The sequence below is a fragment of the Megalobrama amblycephala genome, linkage group LG14 (genome assembly GCF_018812025.1).
Source record: "Megalobrama amblycephala isolate DHTTF-2021 linkage group LG14, ASM1881202v1, whole genome shotgun sequence".
NCBI lineage: Eukaryota > Metazoa > Chordata > Actinopteri > Cypriniformes > Xenocyprididae > Megalobrama > Megalobrama amblycephala.
In genome coordinates, this window is record NC_063057.1 from 50151156 (window position 1) to 50178582 (window position 27427).

General features: G+C 41.4%; 1 protein-coding gene across 3 annotated transcripts in view; it reads left to right on the forward strand.

Annotated features, from left to right (window-relative positions):
• The window catches only part of LOC125246000 (copine-8), a 175217-nt gene that overhangs the window by 25547 nt on the left and 122243 nt on the right, over window positions 1–27427 (forward strand). For all 3 annotated transcript variants that reach the window (XM_048156832.1, XM_048156830.1, XM_048156831.1), the window contains exons 2-4: window positions 10507–10547; window positions 26054–26100; window positions 26920–27023. In XM_048156832.1, coding sequence (XP_048012789.1) covers window positions 10507–10547; window positions 26054–26100; window positions 26920–27023 — 192 coding nt within the window. The remainder of the gene's footprint in view (window positions 1–10506; window positions 10548–26053; window positions 26101–26919; window positions 27024–27427) is intronic.

Sequence of the window (27427 nt, forward strand, 5' to 3'; positions counted from 1 at the left end):
TTGAGAGTGACTCTTGAAGGACCAGCACCACATCCTCTTGTACCACTGTTTGAAGATTTTATCTTCCAGAATCTGGCAGTATGGTGTTGGAGTTCATTTTTAGTCCATCTCCTACCCTGAAGTCTGTTTTGCAGAGATGGACTAAAAATGATCTCCCCATCCACCATCAATCCCCATTCACCATGTAACCTCAGTTCCCTGAAGAGGTAATGAGACGCTGCGTCGCCCTCCATACTTCTTTCCCTTTAAGACATAATGCACGATTTTTTCAACTGTTATACGTTTACTCAAGACATAACCAACTATGTTTGTTAGGATACTTGCCAAGATGGGAATGTTGACATAATTTTTGTGTCAATTTGTCCATTCAAGATAAAGTGCGCTTCGGATGAGCGCACACACAAATCTTTTCACAGCGTGCACGAGTTCTCTTTCGTGTCTTGCTCTAGAATGTTTAAATTAACAAGGGTTAAATGAATTTAGTTTAAACACAGATAGCAACGTGCGCTGTTCAGGTCTCACCTGCGCCATCGTGCGCCATCAACATCTGGGTGATGATGACTCCGTAAATGACTGCACCTATTCGAGCGTACGGCACTCGCAGTGAACTGACAGTTTTGTCCACGCTTTTTATTCATCGCTGTTGTAATGTTTTGGGAAGCCAGAATGCGTATTCATTGACTGAAACATACATTATCCGAACTCTGTCTGTTACATGTTGTCAACAAACCTTATAGATGTGTCGTCATTCGAAATGAACCGAGGTGTAAGTGCGTGCCGAACCGTAAGTGAAGAACGGTATGGTTCGATTCTATTTTTTTTTTTTTTTTTTTTTTTACCGAGAACCGTTGCACCCCTAGTTCCTACAGACGTGTTTGACCATTGCACTTGTGTCTTTTGCAGCATCTCGAATGAATGGTGCACAGAGGCCGGTCCTTCATGCATAATGTGATTTAGCAGGACATATTAATAGATCAACATCCTTGGTTGGTCCTGGAACCATATTCCTGTCAAACATCAGGTCACCTAACCCTAACCTACCCTTGAAATCAGAGGGAAAAGTTTGCTTGAATGTTGTTCAAAATCCAACTCCAGCCCTAATCATAACCATAATCCAAAAATGGAGGAACATGTTCAGATCAGATTTGGGGATTAGAGAAACTGACTGATAAAATTATATAAAACCTTTAACTTTTTTAATTATTTAAAAATAAATTAATTTTATTAAATGTGGGGCTTATTTCAGCTGAAATTATATTTCTTTTTACATCTGCTCTACATATTGGTTATCATGTCTGTATTTATTTAGGGGGTGTTTGTTCTTTCTTTTTTGAACATCCTATGCAGGTTAATGACTGGTCCATGTTTATTTTGTTATTGAGCTTGTAAAATTAATTACAAATAATTACATGATGATTACTTCCAGGTAAAGCTGGTTAATCAAAAAATCTGGCTGGTAAAAATCAATTAAGCAATCAGTACCCAGTGTTGTTCTTTTCAGCACGTTTCCAGTCATTTTAGCTGCTATTTGCAGTTAGACACAACCCCCCAACCCCCCAACCCCCCTCCCCCCAAAGAAAAAAACTTCCTCTCTGAGCTGTTACCTTTGTGTTCATATCTTCAGAAAAGCTATTTTTTTTAAAAGTTAGTGTCATATTTACACATCCCGCTTCCCTTGCCCCTCTCTGCTCTTGTTTTATTGCTCTAACTTTGTGTAATCATATAATCCTGTCACATTTCTTAGTTCCTCTGTCGCACCCCTGTAAATTGACATGGCAGGAAAGTGTAACGGGTCCACTGTACTGTGACTGTTCTTTAATTAAAAGTCCCTGCTTCTCTCTGGGTATTCAAACAGCTGCACCTCTGACGAACCGATTCCCTCGCCGCTCTCAGTTAGTATGATTGCTGCGTGGCCACTGCGGTGATTAAAGCACGATGGCCGTCCCAGTTGACCAACATTAAATCCGCTAGATTATATTTACATCAACATATGCCCAAGAAAAGGATCTTCCTATCAGGCTGAAACAAAACTGAAAATGAAAAACATGTTCTTGGCTCAGCATCTTTTGTTTTTCCTGGAACAACATTCCTTTCAAAGAAACACAGTAGTCAGATAAGTTCCACACCCTAACCTTACTGTAACTATGAAAACCAGATGGAAATAAAAAGAATGTTGTTTAAGGCACCTTAAGGCTGGGTCATTATTGTAAACTAAAACTATGTTATCTTAAAGTTTAAGACATTACCGTTTTTATGACAATCATGAACCATTTCTGGATATTTAATTTGTGGATAGATATCTATTAGTTTTTTTGTGGATATATATCTATCAAAATCATTGCTGAAACTATCTACAACAAACTGAAATGTAAATCCATTTTGAAAATATTGTCAAAATAAAACAAAAACAAAAATGGAAATGAAATGTCAGAGAATGTTGGCAATTCATTGAATTTAATGGAAATTGTGGTTCAAGGACGTGGATGAAAAAAGTTTCATGTGACAAAAGATAACAAATGTTTTACTTTAGCACCAACAGACTGATGTTGGCATGCTTTGACCAATGAGAATTTGAGAATGGATTTGGGTCCAGTTGTATCTTCGTTGGTTGACACAACGATGCTGATCCAGGAAGATGCTCTACTTAAAATCATGTTCAACACATTAATTATTATTGAGATGAAGGTTTGAACAATGGAGTTCTATACAAAGATTTGAGAGGAGCTTGGGAGGAATTATTCTCCCATCAACATCCCATCAACACCTCCAATATCTATTAATTTATTTGTAGCTTTCATTATTAAGTAGTGGCATTTAAAGCTTGGACAGCAAGCCAAATATGTTTTCTTTCATATTACTTAAAGATTAAATAAATTTGAATTTTGTTGTTTCAAAATGGAGAGTGCAGGTGTGTGTATATATATATATATATAATATGAAACCAACTGTTGGCATAAAAGGGCATGTTACATATTACATATTTAACAGAAAATCTAATTTTTTTTTTTATTATTTGCAGGCTGATATACGAGTCTATAACGTTGTAATTAAAAAAAAAAAAAAAAGCTAAAGCTAGTATCAGTGGTCTGAGACGGGAAAATGAAGGCCCAGGGAGAATGATGTATTTATTTCTGGCTGTTATGATGTACAATGTTGGCTTAAACCTCTGATCTTGTTGAAGACATACAGACTGCACAGTCTGAACATTTGGCGCTTATTAAGGGAGACAGCCTGGATGTTTTCTGGGAGAGAGGGAGAGTGGGTGGGTGTGAACTGCCGGGAATGTCACGTTTTCCTCTGTGCTTTTTACACAGGGATTCCTAACATGTGACAAGTAACATCTCACCCGCGCTTTCACTTCCAGCTTTGATGTCTCTCACTCTGGCACCCCTCACTCTAGCTCCGAGGGGCTGCATCTGTCTGTATCCTGTCAGCGGATGAAATAGATGACGGTTGCACAGAGAGCTCTATTATCCTCCTACTCCCTCTTGCCCTGTTATTTACACTCTGACTAGAGTTCACGCTGCACTTTTGATGCCACCCGTGTACTTCGAGGTTAGAAACCTTTAGCAGTGTCACTCAATCTATCGCAGTTTATTTGGTGAAGACACGTCCCTCTAGGGCAAATTCACTAAATGGTTGCGACAGATTCGTATGCAGTATTTCAACACAATCCTGTGTCTTATTAACCAACTGCAATGTGGTTTAACTAGAAGCTAATGCTACCCTTTGAGTATTTAAGTCTATTCATTAAAGACCAGTGTTGGGGAGAGTTACTTTAAAAGAAATGCGTTACAATATTGCATTACTCTATTAAAAAAATTAACTAATTGCTTACTTAATTTTTGTGGAAAATAAACAAAAACAAACAAACAAAACTTCTATTTTTGGCAAACGTGAAGTCTCTTTCACATTAAAAGTGAAATGAATAAACCTCAGGCTGAAGAAAATGCAAAATCATGCCTGTACAGTAGAGGGAAGCTCAAACAAACCTTTCAGCTGTTCTGCCATTCTGGATTGTAGACACAGGTGAAGAAAGTTTAACACTCTTCAGCAATAAAAACAAACAAAATTAAAGCTGCAAGCAGCAATGAAAGGGCCCTTGCACCCATGCCATCACCACTGGTGGCTTTAGGAAAACAGAGCACGGCGGGCAATATGCATTTAAGTATATAAATATAGACGGACTACGTCAGTCATTTGTATTAGCTACACTTACTGCTACCAGCTGGTGGAGATATGACTATAACTAAATTTTGGTGTGTAGATATCTTCAGGCCAGGGTACTTATCAAACAGAAGTTTGAGGCAGATTGGACATTGTGTGCTTCAGTTACAACAACTTCCTGTTTCATGATAAATGTTGCTAGCATGTTTTAGAATGTTTGTAGCATGTTTAGCACTCAATTGCATATTTTAGTATACTGCTAGTAGTGCATCACAATGTTAAACATGTCACTTCCTGTTGCCAGTGGCTGGCGCTATTACTATAACTGAATATTGCCATGTAGATGTCTTCAGGCCAGGACTCTAATAAAACGTGAAGTTTGGGGCAGATCGGATATTGTATGCCCGAGTTACAACAACTTCCTGTTTCATGGCGAAACATCGAATTTTGTCAGGCCACCACGGACACACCATTCAACGAAAACTCAAGATTTTTGCAATTCAATGTCGTAAAGGCCTGTAGATTGACTGACCAAATATGATGTTTAGCTATCTGATAACAAACACCTCCTAGAGATTTTAAAGTACAACGTCTGGAAATGGCAAAAACTGCAAAAATTTTGCAGAGGAAATTCAACATATCTCGTTTCCTTTTGGGTTTTCAGATTTTGCTCCCAGGGACTTTTTTTGTAAGTATTGGGCTGTTATATGTGTGTACCAAATTTCATACTTGTACATGAAACATAGTGTGAAGGGCGCGTAATTGAAATTTTATAGGTGGCGCTATCGAGCCATTTTGCCACACCTAATTCTGAAACCCATATCAGATTTTGATTCATTTTGATCAACTCTTAATGAGTGCTGAGTAGTCCCTCTAAACTGGAGTGTACCACCGGCGGGCGCCACCTAGCTACAAAAAAATTAACAATCATATTTTTCAAAATGACTGCCTTGATCAACACAACATAGGTGTCATTTGAAAGCTTGGAACTTTAGCCCCGCAAGACCCATATGTAAATAATATACGGATGTTGCAGCATTTGTCACTTTTTTGATCGTAACTTCAAACATTTCCGATTGTGGAAAATGGCAGATCATTGTTTACAGCAGATTTTTTTCACTTAAAATCAATATAATCCAGTCAATCACAAGATATTCCTCACCGAGTAAACATAAAACCCCACAGGCGCACATGCGCTAACTAAAATCAGATGTAGCTTTCACGTGGCATTTTAGCTTATAACTTCATGAAACATGCATAGATTGTAGAAAATGGGTCCAAAATCAACATAATCCCATGCGATCACAAGATATTCCTCATGGAGGAGCTATTTTAAAAATGCCCATTAGGGGGACATCAAGGGCTAAACAAAAAGGCTACCTTGGTTCCAAATGCTGTGACTTTTGATTACTTTATGCTGTCACCACAACATTTAATCCAGATGCAGATCACATATAGGAGAACTTCACCAAATAAGAATTGTCCTTCTACCTTATTTCATTCCTGAGTTATTGCATGTCAAATAAGAAAGATATGTAAAAATTATATTTTTGTGGATTTTATCAGTATTTTATCATATTTTCTCAGCATGAGAATGCCCAAATGTAATCACTTTTCTTTCTTTTTTTTTCTCTAAAAATTTAAAAGGTATTCTATCAAATGATATCTACCTTTTAGGGTCCATTAACATCAAGGACGATAACTATAACTTTTTACTATAAGTATAACATTTTAGTTATCATCATTCTACACAGAAAAAAAATTGGTGTAGAAACTTTCACTCAGAAATTTCACAGATAATTACAAAGAATTGACAAGTAACATATTCAGTAGTCATCAGTATCATCATCCAGCTCAACTTATTTCAAGTTTTACTCTCATCCAAAAGTGTCAGTGCACAATAAATAACTTTCACATACTATATGATTATAAAAATATAAATATATTTATAGACTACACTTGATCAGCTATAATTTTTATACAGGACTAATTCCGATCATGACAAAAGGCATTCTTCAAATAATGATCAAATGATGGAAAGCTATGCTATAATGCAAGTTTGGGAATTACGCAGTGCATGTTGCTTTTTGTGACATTATATGCAAATAAACAGAGCTATCAGCAGATACATTATAGGTTGTTTGCACATGACGTCACAGCAGCAGCGCAAATGAGTCTGGAGGGCAGGGAGTGATTTTTCTATATAGGAATCCTATCAAAAACTCAAAATTCATATGTTTTGTGTCGTTTATGGTTGCTCAAATCGATAAAATTGAGAACCCAGAAGGTGTTTATATCGTTTATCGTTTACATAACTTATATCGTTTTTTAACTTTAAAAATTGTCGCCTTTTAATAGCATTTTGCATCTGCTGATACTGAAATGAATATGGATACCTGCTTACCTTATTTGTTTTTGACTTTAAATATCCACATTCTTCATGGTATCGTTTGCAGGCAAGAGAAGCTATTTTATCCCACTGAATGATAATTTGGTGTTTTCACTTCATTGTAGTATTCCGTTCACAATGTTGATGCGGTTACGTGAGAACAGTGTCACGCACTGCTGCTTCAGCCATCATATGGTAGAAAATGTCCAAATAAATAAATGTTTAACAAGCTGACAGAAGTCGATTGAACAACAAAGACAACACTTTCAAAAACACTCAGCTATGTGATTATTTTATTGAGTGATAGGGAGTGGATTAAATCAGTGACATTATTAGATTTGTGATACGGCGTCTTCCCGTCACCACCTCAACCTGCTTCCCTTACTGTTTTTACGCGTAGAAAAGGCAACAATTGTATTACACGTCCAGTTTTTTCTTTGAACGATGAAGTGAGCTCCTGTTGCAATTCTCGATTCAGCATAAATGACCTACAATGGCCACATTTTTCACAATCGCGACAGAAAATCAAAAATACTGCCCTAACGTCACTAGTAGAAAGGCAGCGTGATATAAACAAACCCAGATTAGAACTGAACACAGCGTGATGGCAGTTTCACATTCTCTATCTACCTCCTCGATGGCAGGAAAGTCTTTCAATTCAGTGGAAAAGTCACTCATCTTCATAACATAAAGATCACGTCCAACATATGTTGTGATTTTCTGTTTATACCTTTCTAAACCAGCACAGAAAGGACTTTTCTCCATCTCTTCCATTCTAATTTTCACTGCTTGCCCTCCACCGGTATTTCGCGCGTCACCAGAACCATGTGATTACAAACAACCTATTAGTAAATTCCTCCTCAGTGTATCTGTATTTCTTTCCGTTTACCCCCTTCACTGTCTTCCTGTCTCCCCCTCTCCTTCTCTTTGCCCTGTCTGTCTCTCTCTCCCGCCGCCTTGTCCTTGAGGTCTTTCCCCTTCGTCAGCTTGCCAGGAACATTCACCCACCCACTGGAAATTACAGCTGAGAGAAAGAGCTGTTTTTATGCATTTATCATCCTTTCCACTGAAAACTCCTTGAAGCATGTGTCAATTTTATTAGCATGTCAGGTGGAAGCCCTTATCGAGCGCGCTGGACCCTGCAAGCATTGGAAACCCAACGTGATGTAACCCCATGTGTGAAGCTGCCCGGAATCACAAATTAAAAGGAGCATTCTAGGTTCTTTTCAATTTAATGTATCTATTTACTGCATTTCTGAGATGTAAAAATGAGCAGGAAAGTGTTAAAACAGTGTTACACTAACAATAGAAGCCTAGCAGGATTTAAAATAGTAATGTGAAATGTATAGTTTATATTTTTATATTTCTAATTTGTTTAGTTTAACATAATATATATAATTCTTATGCAATATGCCATTATAAATGTTTCAGACAGCAGTGTATTGTTTAATTCAGAAAGAGGTCTACCGTTGTCATCTCAGAAACATAAAGTAATTGAATTAAAATATTAACAAGTATCTTGGAAGTCCAATCAGATGAAATAAGGAAACGATTTAAAAAATCATGTAGGTCTTTGCAAAAATTGCAGTCTTTACATTAAGGAATATAGACCTTATGTAGCCCTGCCCCTTCTTAGTGCTGCACTCATTGTTTTGTGTGTTCCTGTTTGTATTTCCACAGCATGAAGATAAGATCTTATGGATTTATGAATGAACCTCTCATTTTGAAATTTTACCGACATCCGTTTCAAACATTACAATGCTCATGATAACTTTTGTTAACTCTACTATAAGTAAATCCACTTCACCAGCTAATTACTCTTTGACAGTGATGCCATTGAAATATACAGAGCTACAGCAAAAAATGGAAGTTCAAAAACAAAATTCTAAAGATTGCTTGTTTCTCTAGCGCATAAGATATATATTGTTCTCTGGCTTTATACAGCAAAGTTTGGCATATGCAGATGGTTCTTTGATTAATCAATGCATACAGAAAATGTATTTTGTTTCTAACTGCGCATATAAAACACAAGAAATAATATGGTATAGTAGTATGCCATTCTGAAACCAGAATGCCAGTGCTTTTACGAATATGTGATGTAGGATTTTTTTTTTATTTAATTTATAGTATAATATATTTTTAATTTAATTTTTAGTCTAGTGCCAGTACAACCTACAAAATTGACCTGAAAATGTCATCCATACAACCTGTTAAAAATAAACACATAAAATAACCAACCTCACATTTCCAAAAGTAAACCATAAATAGGAGATGAATAGATAGATGAGACCTATGTAATTTCCTCCGTATACTCAGATAAGAGAGGAAGTATTCTTCAAAGAAGTCTTAATGTGACTTCCTTTAATTTGAAAGTAACCAGGTTTTTGCGTGGCATTGACAAGATTGACAAAGATAACAGTACATGAACAGGATTGGTAAGCGATTCTATCACACTATCACATGCATGTTTATTGTACGCTTGCCTGGTAAAATTCCGTTAAAAGTATATTTACTGTAAATATATTTTCTGGTTGTCCATAAACACCAATGCTGTCCATATGCATGAAAATAATCTGGAATTTTCCTTTAGGAAAGAGAACAGGTGAAAGGGGGAGTACATAAGACACTAAATGGAAGTCCTGGACAATCCCAGGGATTTGTTCTGGTTGTCAAGGGATATACTAAGCATGTCCTCATAATGGAACGGCTGTGTGTAAGCTCTAGATGAGAAAGACTTTATTTCCAGTCCCTCAGCACAATCCCTTCATCCACTTGGAACAGAAAAACTCAAGATTTTATCAGAGAGGACAGGGTAGACTTTCAGAACCCACCACTGACACAATCATTTACCTCACAACCTGCACTAATGCACAGTTACTAAAGCCCAGATGCAGAACTTCATCTCTTCTCTGCTGCACCTGCCAAGTTTACCTTGAACATCTACCTTGAAACATCCATATTCTGCACCATTTTTTTCAGCTTCCACTTAAAATGCTAATTAAGATTTGGTGCACAAAAACAGTCATTTTCTAGTCTCTCTAAATAGGATCATGTACCTTTTAAAACTTCTATATGTAAGTGATCTTTGTAATGTTTTACTAAATTCTGCATATGTTACTTCACCCTGTCTATCATCAGAGGTAGGCCAAGCTCATAAATACTGCATAAGTAAATGGGGGTGGTCATATTTTAATGAGGTCATGGCTGTGATGTTATTAAACGTTTATAATATATGTCCCTGGTCTTATTGTGAATATTGTGGTGGTTCATTCTGCAGTTAACCAGGTGTTTTATGGCTGTCACTTTTTGTTAGTATGTTCTTATTAGTTTGTGAAGGTCAAGACATGCCTTCTATTAGCTATTAAAGTGACTCTGGACGAGAGACTGGGGTCAGATGTAACAGAACGGCAATCGTTATGCTCTAATTTATTTTATTATTTCAATCATGAACAATCTGTTGTGATGACACTTGTTCAGTATATGCTCAGTAAAGAAGATTTAAAGTATAAAAAAGTATTGATGCCTTTTGAATTTAATTTAAATATTTATTTTATCTATAGGTTGTTGGCAACAAATCAGCATATAATGGCTGCTGAAAATTCATATAAATTGCATTGGAATAAATGGCATTTTAAACCATGCTAAAATAGAAAAACATTTATTTTAAATTGTAGTAATATTTCACAGTATTACTGCTTTTGTTGTATTTTTGATTAAATTAGAAAGTAGCTGGTAGATGTGTAGTAGTCTGTGAGTTATGAATGTAAAAAAAATATATATTATTCCTATAAATTATTCCTACACGATACTTCTTTTACTCTATTTATTCCTCAATACTAAATACTTCAGTTTACACAGACACACACACACGCACACACACAGAAATATGTTGCCAGTTTCTGTTTTGTGTTGCATAATTATAATTGTTGATGTTTAATTTCCTTTTACAGAAACCTGCTCGACAGGGATACGTTTTCCAAATCAGATCCAAGTAAGAATGTCTTTCTTGTACCTTTTTATATTTTTTGCTCAAATGCATACTGTACTGTGGAATATGCTCATCAAACTTTGAAAAGATTCTGAATTATTTCAGTTTACTATAGTTTACTATGTAAACATACTATGTACTGCAGTACAATCAACTGTTCTCAGCCTTGTTAAGAGGGGACTTTCTACAAAGTCTGAAAGCTTACACAATCACATGACTCACTGCTTTCTGTTTGCATTCTCTCACATCGATTGTGTGAAGTAAAGCCTCCCGTTTCAGATCTGAATGTGGCACGGTCCTCAGATATAGACACTCCGTGGGCGGCCCTGATTATTGTAATATTTGCTTTCAACTCAAGTCTTTCTGAAGAGAAAATCTAAATGTCACACAGTTGGCCTTCATTATCAGAGTAATCCAAATTCAAAAGTACAGGCGAGGAGAGCTGTCTAAAGGATGATACTTAATGTTGTTAACCTACTTTGGGTGTTTTATAAGATTTCAGAATTATTTTTTTCCTGTTATTTTTAATGATTTTAATTATTTTAATGGCCTACTCTCAAATACTTTGCATAAGTAGAATTTTATGAACACTTTTAGTCTAAATCACATTCAGAACCACATGAACAACTTCATATGAAGTTTCATCATATCAGTATTCTAACAGCATTGATGTTTCACCACACCTTTATCAATGATACTTGTCAGTTATTTTCTTTAATTACACATTATCGCACCACTCACTCATTTTCTCTATCACTTAATCCTCTAGAACTTTTGTTTAGAATTACAATTCTTTATAGTCACTCACTCTGATCATTCATTCACTTACTTGCCCACCATTCACTCATACTCACTCTTTCATGTACTGTACATACATTATCATTCAAAAGTTGATCAAAAGTGACAGTAAAGACATTTATAATGTTACAAAAGATTTCTATTTAAATTAATTGTTGCTCTTTTGAACTTCTCCATTCATCAAAGAATCCTTAAAAAAAGCTATTTTTTCTGGGATTCTGACTTCCCTCTTTCCACAAAGTAATTGAGTTAAGTACAACTGTTTTCAACATTGATAATAAAAAATGTTTTTTGGCATCCAAATCAGCATATTAGATTGATTTCTGAAGGATCATGTGGCTCTGAAGACTTTCAGCTTTGCAATTCAGGGCTGTGCACAGATATTTTGGGAGGCAGGTGCTCAAATGAAATAAAAAGGGCACCCCTCTTATTGATCATCATTTAATTAATTACACTATTTAACACTATACAATAGGCTGTTATTAAATTATCTCAGTATAAACAAAATCCATCTTACCATTGATCAAAATTCTCTTACACTGCAATTACAATAATGTTATGAGATTAATGTTCTAAATATAACATTTTGAATTTAGAAATATGAGATGTTGGGAAAAATGAAATAATATTATATTTGCAGTAGGTGGCGGCATATCGTAATAAATGAATCAGAATCATTCATTCATCCGATTCGTTCAAACCGCTTGATGCATTCATGAAAGAAGTGTGTCCACTGACTTGAATGTGTCATTGAATCATTGACTCACAATTTGAACTCCAATTTGTTCAAAACAGTGAATCTTTCAAGAAAGAAATAGCGTGTTACTTGGAGACGCAAGATTTCCACTTAGTTTGGTCTGTCAAAATTGACAATGTTGTCTAAAAATTGTCAATTCATATTATTTATCAACTTATTGATTATTGAACTGTTGTATAAAATTAATATCACATTTTGCAATGGTGCTGATATTCAAGAAAATAGCACTCTTGTTTGTGTGACATTTGCTTAACTATATTATAATATAAACACAAAATACAAGAACTCATACAAGGGCAATTCATATCTTACATTTTGGGAGCATTTTTATTAATTTTGGTGGCATTTCCACCTTGAACAATGCTATTTTACGTCAACACCAGAACAGCTTGCTTGTTGTTAAGTTAAAGGTGTAGTATGTAAGAATTCTGTCCGCTAGAGGTCGTTAGAAGCCTATTCAAAACAAAGCGTAGCTTAATGACGCCAAGTTTGAGAGCAGAATCTTGGGACATGTGGTCTCCACCTCAACGGACGGTGCAAAAGAATGGGGATAAGACTCCGGAACAAAACATGTTCATGGATGCGATTATTAACGTTACTGTAGTATGGAGCAGAGCAGGACCGAGTGTTGTGGGAACTGAACGAGGCCACTGGAGCAATTGCGGAGCAGCAGAACTTTTATTATGACACAGTCGCCGACACCGATTCCACTTTTCTGGTCATGAGTATGAAGTAACGCAGCTCTATTTATCATATTAGATACATTTGAGAGTGTTGAAAATGATGTTATAACGTTACTCTGTGCGTTCGCTCGGTGGCTGCTGTGAGACACTTGTTACACACTGCAGTTAGATTGATCGATTTTAGAATATCATATTAAATACTGGATGGCTTGTGTTGATAAATGGCATGCAATTAATTTTAAAATGTATTGTATGATGGAGAAAATTCTGTATTACTGTTACTAAAAATTAAGATGCATCTGATTATGCTATGTTAGCTACTTCACAAAATAGTGTTTTTCTCTAAGGCATGGTACTTGCAAAAAATCAAGAAAAGTAGATCTAAACAATGACTAAACGTGTTGAGCTATATAACAACAATTAGTTTTCTGTCTATAAATATATCAAAACAGTTGTTCCCTTGTCTATTAAAACGCGTAATATATTAAAGCGTCTTTGGTGTTTCCATGGTTTCTACAAAATAAAACCGAGGCAGACCAAGGCTTAACGCGGGTATGACGCAATTGACAGGCGACTCTTCACACGTCCCGAAGCCTTGGTTAAAATTGCAATTTTCTCATGATTTACAAATGGCTGGAAACATTTGGGATATCATAAGTAGTCAAGTGAACAAAATATATAACACTGGCCTAGTGGTTTGTAGATATTACAAAGCGCACCTTTAATGGAGGGCTGTTGTGCAGGTCCAGGAGATGTAGATGCTGCTCACCTGTGTCTGTGACGAGATGAGTGGGAGGGGTTCATGCAGTCGCACAGAATTTTTAAGAATAAGTTGTTGAGCACATGCTGAGAATTGATTGAGAATTGATGCCACTGCCACAGGCCAAATGTAAACAAAAACTAAAAATATAAAATTAAATAAAAAAAAAAAAAAAAAAAAAAAAACATCTTGCAAAAAGGGCACTTATCTAGTCAGAGGCCAAAAGGGAAAGTACTTGAGCACCACTTGGGTTCTGTCTGTGCATGTGCCTGCAGGAATTACTTTATGAAATATATTAAAATAGAACAGTTACTTTAAATTGTAATATTTTACAATGTTACTGTTTTATTGTATTTTTATCAAATAAATACAGCCTTGGTGAGCATAAAAGTCTTCTTTCAAAAACTAAATCTTACACGCCCCAAACTTTTGAATGGTAGTTTATATATACATTTACTCATTCATTTTCTCAGTCTTTTACTCAATCATTCATTCACTCACTCATGCACACACTCTTACTCACTTGCTCAAGTTTCACTGATTCCTTCAAACACTAATTCATTCATTCACTCATTCACACACAAACACATTCATGGAGTCATTCATTATCTTGTTTAGACTTCAGCTACACTTACTCAAATTTCTGATGATAAACTTAACTCACTGGCTCAATTATCTCAATGATAAACTGACTCAATGATAAACTCATTGATATCTGAATTACTGACTCTTTTATTCACCCATACAATGAATCACTCAAATATTCACTTATTCATTCATAAATGTGCTTGCTGATAAACTCACCTGTTACAATTGTTCATTGATTCATTCACTCACACACTCATTTTCTTTTGTCTTTTTATATTCTCATTCTCTCACCCATCCAGTCACCCTTTTAATCATTAATGTACTCAACATTCACTCATATTCATTCACTTATTTTCTCATTTATTCACATTAACATGCATTCACTCATTTATTTATTCATTTCTTTATACACGCATTAATTTACTCTTCACTCATCTGAACCTACACTGTAAAAAAAATCCTGTTGTTTCTACGGAAAAATACCGGCAGCTGTGGTTACCAGAACAATACTGTAAAAATGACATCAAACCATAAACATACTTACGGAGTTACATGTGAATTTTACATTTTAAATATGTATATTTAACATTGGATTTCAGTAATTTCATTAACTGATATAATGTTAATTTACCAACCTAATGAAGTACTAATATCTGTTTTGTATCTTTTATAATACACTGACAGTCACCAAACACAGTGGTGATAAGAGTCACATGATGAATCAAAGTTCATCACAAGCAGCTTTTCCACAAGCTGAGGAGGACAATACTAATATATAGAAGGTGCACACAGTGTCATTCACACACACACTAAACACCATCATGGTAACATGCATGAAATTTTAAAAATGCAATAAAAATTAATTTAACAACATTAGATGTAACATAAAACCCTAATGTACATAACTGATTAGAAAAAAATGAGAAAAACTAAGAAGAAACAGAGTTATTTAAAAATATATCAAATGTGAAGTGTCACGCAGGGAATTGTGGGAATGTCAATTTACGGTTTTTCACTGTAAATTTTACAATGAATTGTTATTTTTCACTTTCAAAAACTGTGAATTTAACGGTATTTTACCGTAAAATTACATTAAATGTACCGTTAGATCTATTACAGTTATTCACCGTATATAGTACGGAAACTTTCTAAACCAATTAACAGTTTTTCACCGCAGCATTTTTACAGTCTTTTACTGTTAAAATCACGGTAATTTTTTACAGTGTACAATCATTTACTTTCTCATTCATCACTTAACCTTTTACATTCCCTCATTCATTCGCGCCGTCATGAACACACTCACTCACTTTGACTCATTTATCCACCCATACAATGGGAATCACTTTATTCACTCACTTATTCATTAAGTCACTTGCCTATAAACTCATTCATTCACTCTCTCACCCTTCAACTCACTGAATCAATCATTCATATGCCCTGTCCAAATACCCATACTTGCGGTCTTTGCACTTGACCACTTGTCTACTTACATGACGTATTTCCTGTATTTGGCTCAAGTGTTCAAGTGGGCGTGAAGACCGCAAGTGTGTGTAGAACTTTATTGCCAGATGGGACACACTTAAGGGGCTCGCACACCGGACTCAAAGCTCAGCGCCGCGCAGCGCCGCGACACGTCTTAAAATTCGAACGCATTGTTTTCTATTGTTTTCTGTGTGCCGCGGACAGGCGGCGAATGTTGTCGCCGGTGTGCGTACACTCATAGAAAACAATGCGTTCGAATTTTAAAGACGTGGCGCGGCGCTGAGCTTCGCGTCCGGTGTGCGAGCCCCTTTACAGTCTTGCAAGAAATGCAAACATTTACAGCTGTTTTTTTTTTTATTATTATTATTTTCAATTCTCTGCATTTTAAAATACACTTCTAAATGTCTGTTCAGTGGTCACTGTGATAAAAAGTGAAAAAAGCAGATGCAAATGTTGTACAAAATGCACATAGCCTACTCACCTTTGCATCAATAAAATGTGCAACACTTTATATTTTACTACCAAATTATATGTATTATATAACTAATTTAACATAGTCATATGTTCCCTTTCAGGCGGTCACGTTCGACGTACGTCAGTAGTGACCGACGAATTGGGATATCGCTTAGAGAGCCCTATCAGCTTCGTGTGAACTAAAACAAGCCAATGGAATTGGCGTGCGATATTTGCATAATGCGCACCGCCCCCGACAGGTGTATATAAATAGGAAGCGGATGCAATCGCACTCTGTCTTTCGCTTCGGAGCCATACACTGGTGTCCTGCTTCAGACTTTGTTTAAATTGAAACTAAAACTGCCTCAGAAGAGGATTAACAGCGCGCTGTTCGTGTTGGTTGTGAAGGCACTCCAGCGAGGTCGCGAGTTTCCGAGGAGCCGAGCTATAAGCTCTCAACTGCTGTTGTAACAGCAACACTCTAAAAGTGTGTGTGCGTGTTGCGATTTGGGCCGGTTCCTCGGTGTGTTCAGGGAGTGGTGTACCTGAGCGCATCGCGTCACTCCCTGTGTGCTTCAGCACAAGTGAGCTGATCTTTCCCCTTCTAAAAGAGCTTTACAGACGAACCCTGACAGTATGTCATTTCGTCTGTGCGTTACTGGGTGCGGTCGTTCCCTGGTCCCTGCTGATGGGCACAATCGCTGCATCTCGTGTTTGGGCGTTCAGCACGCTGAAGCAGCTTTTGTGGATGGTTCATGTTCCCATTGCGGGAATATGACTATCGCGGTGCTGAGGTCTAGACTCTCCTTCCTGAGGTCTCAGGAAGCGGGGGTCCCCTCTCCTATGCCCCGTTCGACCGTTTTTTCCGGCCCGGGCCGGAAGGACGGTTCGGCGGTGTATGGGAAGGGTGACCTGAGGATTACGGTCAGGGCTTCCCCGCCGAGCGGAAACGCTCCGCGGGCCCCTGCCGCCTCATCAGCACCGCAACCCGTCGTGCCGCCGTTGGTTTCCGCTGGGCCCTCTACGGACTGTCCAGCCGTTACCTTTGGTGCGCCTGTGGCGGACCGGATGCCGATCTCTGCATCGGAAGGTGAGCCGGGGTCCTCGGGGGAGGAAGATCCGGACGCGCTGCCGCCCTCCGGGACGGTAGCGGTGGCCGAGTCGGATCCCGAGTTGACGGCTGTGCTTTCCCGGGCCGCCTTGTGTGTCGGGCTCGAGTGGAACCCTCCACCCTGTCCCGGCCCATCTCGGTTGGATGATTGGTATTTGGGGGGGGGTCGCGCTGGTCAGGTCCAGCGTCCCGCCCCAATGCCTTTCTTCCCGGAAGTGCACGATGAGGTGACCAGGTCTTGGCAAACACCTTATAATGTTCGTGCGAGGCCCGGTCCCTCGTCCGCCTTCTCCTCCCTGGATGGCGGAGAAGCCAGGGGGTACGCGAGGATCCCGCCAGTCGAGCGGTCCGTTGCGATGCAGCTGTGTCCAACGGCCACTGGCTGGCGTGGTGAGCCGCGCCTCCCGTCCCGGGCCTGTAAGTTCTCAGCCGGTCTGACTGAGAAGGCTTACAGCTCCTGTGGGCAGGCTGCCTCCGCCCTGCACGCGATGGCCCTTTTGCAGGTGTACCAGGCAAAAGCGCTGTCGGAGATGCCCCAGGAAGGGCCTGACCAACAACTGCTTGGGGAGCTGCGCGCTGCCACCGACCTTGCCCTCCGGGCGACGAAGGTGACAGCACGCGCTGTTGGTCATGCGATGTCTACCCTGGTAGTCCAGCAACGCCATCTCTGGCTGACCTTGGCGGACATGCGGGAAACCGACAAGCAGCGGTTCCTGAATTCCCCCGTGTCCCCGGTCGGCCTCTTCGGCGACGCGGTGGAGAGCTTCGCCCAACAGTTCTCCGCCACACAGAAGCAGGCTGAGGCTATCAAACACGTCATGCCACGGCGGTCCGCTGCTGCCTCCACCCACCCGCCCGTGGCTCAGCCTCAGCCCGCTCGTCGCCGAGGGCGCCCGCCTGCGTCGTCCTCCGCCCCTGCTGGTTCGGCAAAGCAGCAGCCTACACCAGCCAAGCAGCAGGGTGCCGGTCGCGGACGTGGTGCCCAGCCCGTCTCAGCCAAGCCAGGTGGCAAACGCAAGAGGAAGTCACGGCCCTGAGACGGGCAACCTGGAGGGGAAGGATCTTGCTCTTCGGGAGAGTTTTCCACCTTCTCTCCCACCCCCGGAGGAGGGCCGGGGGGAATTTGTGATGTCTGTCTATCTTCCGCCGCTGGCTCCCCGGAGTCCAGCGGTACCCACTTTATCACAAAAAGAGCAGTTTCCTCAAACTCCAGGGCACAACAGGGTGCGCCTGCCAGTGTGCCAGGCCCCGCCTCGCCACTCGCAGCCCCCTCCCATTTCGCCAGCAGGTGGCAGTGTGATGGTGCAGCCCGCGCCCCGTGCGCCGTCTCCCATACGCACTGCTGCCTCCCAGAGTTCGACCACACTCCGGGCCGCTCCCATGCCGTCCGAGTTGGATCCCACTCTACCTCGCTGCCCCACCCCCGGTGCATCTGTGGTGCCTTTGGTCCCGCTGGCTCGGAGTCTGGAGGCGTGGATCACGCTTCCCAGCCCGTCCCGCTGGCTCATTCGCACTATCAGACTCGGCTATGCGATTCAGTTCGCCCGGCGTCCCCCGGTCTTCAGGGGTGTCCACTTCACTCAGGTGTCGTTGGACAGTGCACCTGTTCTCCGGGCGGAGATTGCTGTCCTCCTGGCGAAGGATGCAATCGAGCCGGTCCCTCCAGCCGATATGAAGTCGGGGTTTTACAGCCCCTACTTCATTGTACCGAAAAAGGGCGGTGGGCTACGGCCAATCCTGGATCTGCGCGTCCTGAACCGGTATCTCCACAAGATGCCGTTCAAGATGCTCACGCAGAAGCGCATTTTCGAATGTGTCCGTCCCCGGGATTGGTTTGCAGCAATCGACCTGAAGGACGCGTACTTTCATGTCTCGATTCTGCCTCGACACAGACCCGACACAGACCCTTCCTGCGGTTTGCGTTCGAGGGTCGGGCATATCAGTACAAAGTCCTGCCCTTCGGGCTGGCCCTGTCCCCCTGCGTCTTTACGAAGGTTGCGGAGGCGGCCATTGTTCCCCTCAAGGAACAGGGCGTTCGTATCCTCAACTATCTCGACGACTGGCTGATCCTGGCCAGCTCGCGAGAGCAGTTGTGCGAACACAGGGACATGGTTTTAGCTCACCTCAGCCGGTTGGGTCTTCGGGTCAACTGGGACAAGAGCAAACTCGCCCCCGGGCAGAGGATCTCTTATCTCGGTCTCGAGCTAGACTCGGTCGCACGGACTGCGCGTCTCACCGAGGCGCGCGTCCAGTCGGTGTTGAACTGCCTGAGCTCGCTCAAGCGCAGGACAGCGGCTCCACTGAAAGATTTTCAGAGGCTCCTGGGGCATATGGCATCTGTAGCCGCGGTCACGCCGCTCGGATTGCTCCATATGAGACCACTTCAACACTGGCTCCGCGGGCGGGTCCCGAGATGGGCGTGGCAGCGCGGCACGCTCCGTGTCCCCGTGACACCGAGCTGCCGCCGCACCCTTGTCCGGTGGTCGGACCCTTCGTTCCTGCGGGCCGGAGTACCCCTGGAACAAGTGTCCAGGCATGCTGTGGTCTCCACAGATGCCTCTGCCACGGGATGGGGGGCCACGTACAACGGGCATGCAGTGTCGGGTCTTTGGACGGGGCCTCAGCTGCATTGGCATATCAATTGCCTCGAGTTGCTAGCAGTACATCTTGCTCTGGCCCGCTTCAAGGAGCTGTTGTCAGACAAGCATGTACTGGTCCATTCGGACAGCACTGCGGCCGTTGCGTACATCAACCATCAAGGTGGTCTACGCTCCCGCATGTCGCAACTCGCCCGCCATCTCTTGTTGTGGAGTCAGAAGCATCTGAGGTCCCTTCGGGCCACTCATGTCCCAGGTGTGCTCAACCGTGCGGCCGACGAGCTGTCACGGCAGCCTCCACTTGCGGGCGAGTGGCGGCTCCACCCCCAGGCGGTTCAGCTGATTTGGCAGCGTTTCGGCGAGGCCCAGGTAGACCTGTTTGCCTCCCCGGAAACTGCCCACTGCCAGTGGTTCTATTCCCTGACCGGCGGCACGCTCGGCACGGATGCCCTGGCACACAGCTGGCCCCCGGGTCTACGCAAATATGCGTTTCCCCCAGTGAGCCTTCTCGCACAACTCCTGTGCAAGGTCAGGGAGGACGGGGAGCAGGTTCTGTTAGTGGCTCCGTACTGGCCCACTCGGACCTGGTTCTCAGACCTCATTCTCCTCGCGACAGCCCCTCCCTGGCCGATTCCTCTGAGGAAGGACCTCCTGACTCAGAGACGGGGCACCCTGTGGCACCCGCGTCCCGATCTGTGGAACCTCCACGTGTGGTCCCTGGACGGGATGCGGAGGTTCTGAGTGATCTCCCGCAAGCGGTCGTAGACACCATCACTTCCGCTAGAGCTCCTTCCACTAGGAGTCTCTACGCGCTGAAGTGGAACCTGTTCGTCGAATGGTGCGCCTCTCGCCGAGAGGACCCCCGATCATGCTCGGTCAGATCTGTGCTTTCCTTCCTGCAAGAAGGGTTGGAGCGAAGGCTGTCTCCCTCCACCCTGAAGGTGTATGTTGCCGCTATCGCTGCACATCACCATGCAGTTGAGGGTAAGTCCCTGGGGAAACACGATCTGATCGTCAGGTTCCTGAGGGGGGCAAGGAGACTGAATCCTCCTCGCCCTTCCTCCGTACCCTCTTGGGATCTGACCCTGGTTCTCACAGCTCTCCGGGGTCATCCCTTTGAGCCTTTGCGATCAGTCGACCTGAAGGTTATGTCCCTAAAAACTGTCCTTCTGGTTGCATTGGCTTCCCTGAAGAGGGTAGGGGACCTGCATGCGTTTTCGGTCGACGAAGCGTGCCTAGAATTCGGGCCCGGTGATTCTCACGTCATCCTGAGACCCCGGCCTGGATACGTGCCCAAGGTTCCTACCACTCCCTTCAGAGATCAGGTAGTGAACCTGCAAGCGCTGCCCTCGGAGGAGGCAGACCCAGCCCTAGCTTTGCTCTGTCCCGTCCGCGCTCTGCGTGTGTACGTGGACAGAACGCGAAGCTTCAGGACCTCAGATCAGCTCTTTGTCTGTTACGGAGGCCAGCAGAAGGGAAAGGCTGTCTCCAAGCAGAGGATGGCCCACTGGATAGTGGATGCCATCGCCTTGGCGTATGAATCCCAGGGCGTGCCTTGCCCGCTCGGGTTGAGAGCCCACTCCACCAGAGGGGTGGCCTCTTCCTGGGCGCTGGCTCATGGCGCCTCGCTGACAGATATCTGTAGAGCTGCGGGCTGGGCGACACCTAACACGTTCGCTAGGTTTTATAGCCTACGTGTAGAGCCGGTATCTTCACGTGTACTCGCATCTACTAGTCGGTAGACGTGTTGTACCCGCTCTAAGTGTCGGCTTGCAATGCCATTCCCGCCCCCTGGCCGGATACGTGCATACTTTTACTCCAGTCGTGTTCCCCGCTTGGCGAACCCTGTCGAGTTCCTCCGCCTCCCCCTTCGGCTCGGACATTGCGGAGTGTCTGATGCCAGGCCTACATCCGTCGCTGACGCTGTCTGTTGGCTGGGGCCCATATGTCGTGACCCCTCTACGTGAGCGGTCCCATATGTGTAATTGTCCACGGGTCTAAACTCCCTACGGCGAGCCCGTGTCTTTCCCTTAGCAGAGCCAGCTCTGCTGTCACCTGTCAGATGAGTCTCCCCCTACCCAGGTGGAGCCATCCCAGGGACCCCATATGTGTACTGCCCCCCGGGCCAGTCCATATGTGTATTCTCCACGTAAACTCCTCCCCCATTGGGTAGGTAGTGGCCTCCGCAGCGTCCCTTACGGGTTCGCTTCCCCAGTGTAGTCTAGTTTACTTAGTGGGTATTCGGTAAGACAGCAGTAAACTCTCTCGGCGTAAGCTCGCCCCTTCTCCGTTCCAGCTGCTGCTATGGGTAGCCGAGCTTGCGCTGGGCACTGGAAGGGGTTTCGTAACTGTGGCGCTTTAGTTGGGATCCCAATTCGTCGGTCACTACTGACGTACGTCGAACGTGACCGACTGAAAGGGAACGTCTCGGTTACGTATGTAACCCTCGTTCCCTGAAGGAGGGAACGGAGACGTACGTCCCGTCGCCACAGTTCCTGTACCCTCGCTGTAGTGCGGACACCAGTTGTCTCCTCAGCGAAAAACAGAGTGCGATTGCATCCGCTTCCTATTTATATACACCTGTCGGGGGCGGTGCGCATTATGCAAATATCGCACGCCAATTCCATTGGCTTGTTTTATTTCACACGAAGCTGATAGGGCTCTCTAAGCGATATCCCAATTCGTCGGTCACTACTGACGTACGTCTCCGTTCCCTCCTTCAGGGAACGAGGGTTACATACGTAACCGAGACGTTTTCCTTGACATCTCACGATTTCGGGGCATGTGAGTTCCCGAACATAATGCATGATGGGATACGCTAAGCCTCGAATAGCACTCCGAAGTGGAATTCAAGATAGTGTGGGTTTAGTGTGCATTAAGGGCACTGCACTTTTTTAAGACATGGGACAGTCTTGCACACTTACTTCCTGTCACGTGCACGAGCTCTCAAGTGGCCAAGACCGCAACTGTGGGTATTTGGACAATAGACTCTCACACACTTATTTTTCACTACATTTTTACTTTAAAATTCACTTTTCATTCACACACACTCATTCATTCACCTACTTGTTCATAGTCTCACTCCCACATTCACTCACTCACTCACTCACTCACTCACTTACTCACTCATTTGTTTATACTGTCATTCACTGACCCATTCAGTCAATTTTTTTTAATCATTCACTTACCCGACAATCACTCACATTCACTTATTCACTTATTCTCTCACTCATTCATCTTCACACTCATCATTATTCACTTATTCTCTCACTCATTCATCTTCACACTCATCATTATTCACTTGCTCATACATTCATTTTCTCTTCATTTGAACTTGCTCTTCATTTACTTTCACTCATCTGACATAAATTCTTTGAAAACACACTGTATTACTGAACAGGTGTGTTTACTGGCAAACAGGAGAGAGAGAGAACTGAGTCGTTGGAAAACAAGGACAATGAGTGCTAAACATCTTTAATGTTTTCCTTTGTGCCATGTGTAAGTGTGAACAGGAAACCGGAACAGTGAGCCAGTTCTGCCTTAATCACCGTGCTATTATTGTCATTATATGTATTGATTTCCATACTTCTGTTGCTTGTACTTGTCTTACTGTCCTGCTTCAATTTTTTTCTTGCCTGCTTTCTCTTTTCTTTCAGATTTGTTTGTCCACTATTCCACCTGTTTCGCTTTCATGCATTGCTGTAGCTATGCGTGACCTTTTGTAAGTGTCTATTTATTTTCATGTTATTGCCATTTGTTTTCCTACTGGTCCTGTTCACGATCAGCTGGACTGAATAGACGTCAGGTCTTCCTGGGCCGCTGACAGGGTCCTTGCATTCATGCAAGTGGGCACTTGTGCTGAGGCCCCATCTTAATTATGCTGAGTACTGTTGGCCCAGTCTCTTAGTGTTACCATTAACCATGACACACATAGAAAAATGTACACAGACTCAGTTATAAGAAATGTTTTGCCACTGTCTGTTGCATGTTTCAGTATAGTTGTGCCTTAGGCGTTTTTGTATTGCACAAACATACACACACACACACACACACATTTTGTAGCCATCTTTCTCTGCCCACAGCTGGACATTGAGTCTCATTCACTACTTGTATGCATGAATTCATTAACTGTTTGCATGTGAAATCTGCGTACCAATATTTCTTGTACATCTAATTTCAATTATAGGCCAAATAAATACCCGGTAAACACTTTATTTCCACTATTAAACAGTCCCTCCAGGATTCTGCGATTCTGCGACCGCAGAATTTAACGCAAAATCAAGCAAACGCCGCAAAATTCGGAAGGGCTTGCAATTTTTCTAAATTGCCCCAGATTTTCCGCAGATTTTAGGCCTGAACAAGTCGTGTGACGTTATCACAACGTACATTCAGCCAAAGGAAAGCCCACTTTGAAGTAGGCTATGTGCGCTGAACTTGAATCGATCGATAGACAACTGTTTGCGACGTTGCTTCGGCAATGCATCTGTCAGTCAGTCAACCACCGCAACAATCCCGCTCCCGCTGTAAGTGCGCAACTCTCTCTCTCTCTCTCTCTCTCTCTCTCACACACACACACACACACACACACACACACACACACACACACACACACACACACACACACGCTCTGAGTGACATCGTTTCCATCAATCGGTTCAGTTTTTCAACAGTGTCTGTATGTATTGCCTGAAATAATTAAATAATAGTCAGAAAATAATTTATTTTATAGAATTTTGTTTTTACCTTTAGGCCAAAACTGAGCAAAAATTGCAGTTTGCTGCAGTTGTTATTTATATGACCAAAAATGTAAATCAATGAGATCTTTATAACAGTACAGCAGACTACTTACATAAAATGCATATAAATATAATTTGTCACTCTATATCTCCTAATAATATGTCTTGGTAAGAAGATATGCTTAGTTTTATGATAAAAGCTCTATAATTTTTTATTGTGGGGGGAAAAACACAATGCAATGCAATAGGGATACAATGATGATTGAGAGATAAATAAATGTTTCTGAAAGCCTGTTGTATCATATTTGATACATAAAATATACAAAATTGATTGATAAAATATATAAACCTTTCTAAAGGGGGAGCATATACCCCCAGACCCCCCTAGAGTACCTGACATTCATTCCCCTTTCACAAAATTATGTGGGAAACACTGCAATATAACATTTTATAATAAAAAATGGTTTTATTTGGTGTTACATAGGAAATAAAATGTTGAAATTATATTTTAAGTTATTATCAGAGTTCTCCTTTTAAAAATTACAGAGCCCAGTGGTTCTTGAACTCAGAAAAGTAATAAAAATGTTAGAAGAATATTGATTCTGGTGTATTTTTACTGAAAACTACACAAGAATGGCAAATATTGCCGCAAATTTTGAGAAAAGCTGCCGCAAAATCAGTCATTTTAGGCCGCAGAAATCAGAAAAAAGTCCCGTGAAATCCTGGAGGGACTAATTAAATACCCATTAGGCATTTTATTGCTACTTTTCGAATATTTTCTTCATTGTATTTAAAATAAATACCTCTCCGAGCTGTTATGCAATGGGAAAAGGGAGAAGAATGAGTTTGGAAAAAGGTGGAGTTGAACTTGGGTCAGTCACAACAAACACTAACGCCAGCTGCCTTACTGGCTCAATCAGACAGTGATGGGCAAAGTTATTCTAAATAGCCTCTGCCAACAAAGCGGGTTATTTGCACTTGATGTAAATAGCCTCTCCATTATTTATTTATTTATGATGAACTATCCCTTTAATGGATAATATTATGTTAATATTGCTATCATATTAAAAGCGTTAAAAATGAAAAATTCACTATCAATTCATCCTCATGACATTCGAAAAGTCTATGAATTTCATTTTTCTGTGAAAAGCAAAAGATATTTTGAGAAATGTCTTCTTTTTTTTTTTTTTTTTTTTTTTTTTTTTTTTCCATACAATAGACATCAATGGGCACTAAAACTGCTTGATTACCAACATTCTTCAAAATATCTTCTTTTGTGAAAGTAATACAGGTTTAGAACGACATGAGGGTGAGTTGAAAATGGCAGCTTTGTAGCTCATCCACTGAGATTTTTATCTCGACGCATTCCACCACTCTGGTTTTAAGCTATTTCTCTTCAAACAGTAGACTACAAGATTACACACTACACAAACTGCATCTGAGTTAAGTATGTCAAACGTCTTCTGGCATTTGAAAAATTCTCTGCTTTTGTGTAACCCAGTCTCTTTCTCTCCCCTTTCTCTCTTTTGCTTTTCTCTCCACAGTCTGTGTGCTGTACACCCAAGGCATTGGCAACAAAGAGTGGCGAGAGGTGAGGGAAACAATTTGGCCCAGTCATGTCGACCCCTTGAAGGGCCTGGCAGACCCTTGGTCACATAAATATTCATACATGTAAATGTGGGGTTGGAATATTCTCAGAATAATTATTTTTGGAACTCTTTTTTTTTTTTTTTTTTTTTTTTTTCATATTTTTGCCTTCCCAGCTAATCAGAGGAAATATCAGGCTCTCTAAAGCACCATTAAGAGGGTCGTGTATTTATTAACTTCAATCACTAGCTGGTGAAATATGATAAGGCACCCAGGGGATGTAAAAACATTCTCGCCCACACTTATATCAAGACATCTCCAGCCCACTTTTCAAGTCAGTTCATTAAAACGTTAAGTCCCTTTCACATAACTCGTATCAAGGTTTCAACGCACCTCTCAACGCTGTCATATGCCTCTTTGACCTCCATATGAAAGGTAGCAAGAAAGTGGGAGGTGTACACAGTAAACATTTAAAACTTGTATTTGCACTTAGAACATAAAAAGATCTAGAACTAGTTTAAATTATGTACTGAATCTGTCATGATAACATACATATTTGGCACAAAAATGTGATAAAATATTTTAGAGTTTGGCATAACTAGTGAAATGTATATTCATTATAAAAATGCCAATGGTGTTTTTACATGACAAAAATGTACATGACTTTTCCAAGGCTAGAAATCACACTATTAAAATTAAAACTACCTCAAGATTGTGAGAATCTTGGTTTTCAAAGAAAAAAAAAACTGTTGTTAAGAGGGTGGATTAAAATGAGAAATATATTGATATAAATCATTTCAATTGACCTTCCTTTGTTTTTCAGTTTGGGCGGACAGAAGTTATCGATAACACTTTGAACCCAGATTTTGTGCGCAAATTCATATTGGACTACTTCTTTGAAGAAAGACAGAACATAAGGTTTGATCTGTAAGTATCAATAGATATTCCTTCAGTGTTGGATGCAATTACAGTGGTGGCCAAAAGTGATGTTCAAAAGTGAAATATTAGAATTTGTTTAATTTTATATGTACTATTTTTTGCAGGTTTTTTTATTTTACATTTTATATTTATATACAGTGCACAGCATAAATGAGTACACCCCCTCTGAAACTTCTGAAAGTCAGCAATTACTCAATTACTAAGAAGACACGTTAGGGTTCTTTAGAGATATAATGTTCCAGCAAGTCTGCTTAATCAATTACCAAAGAAGCATGTCAAAATTATTCAGGAAAATAAGATTTTCTTATCAAGGTGATAAAATGTGTAGCAAAAATGAGTACACCCTCCTAAAAGTTACTAAATAAAATGAAGTAAAAATTTTCTGGTGTAAG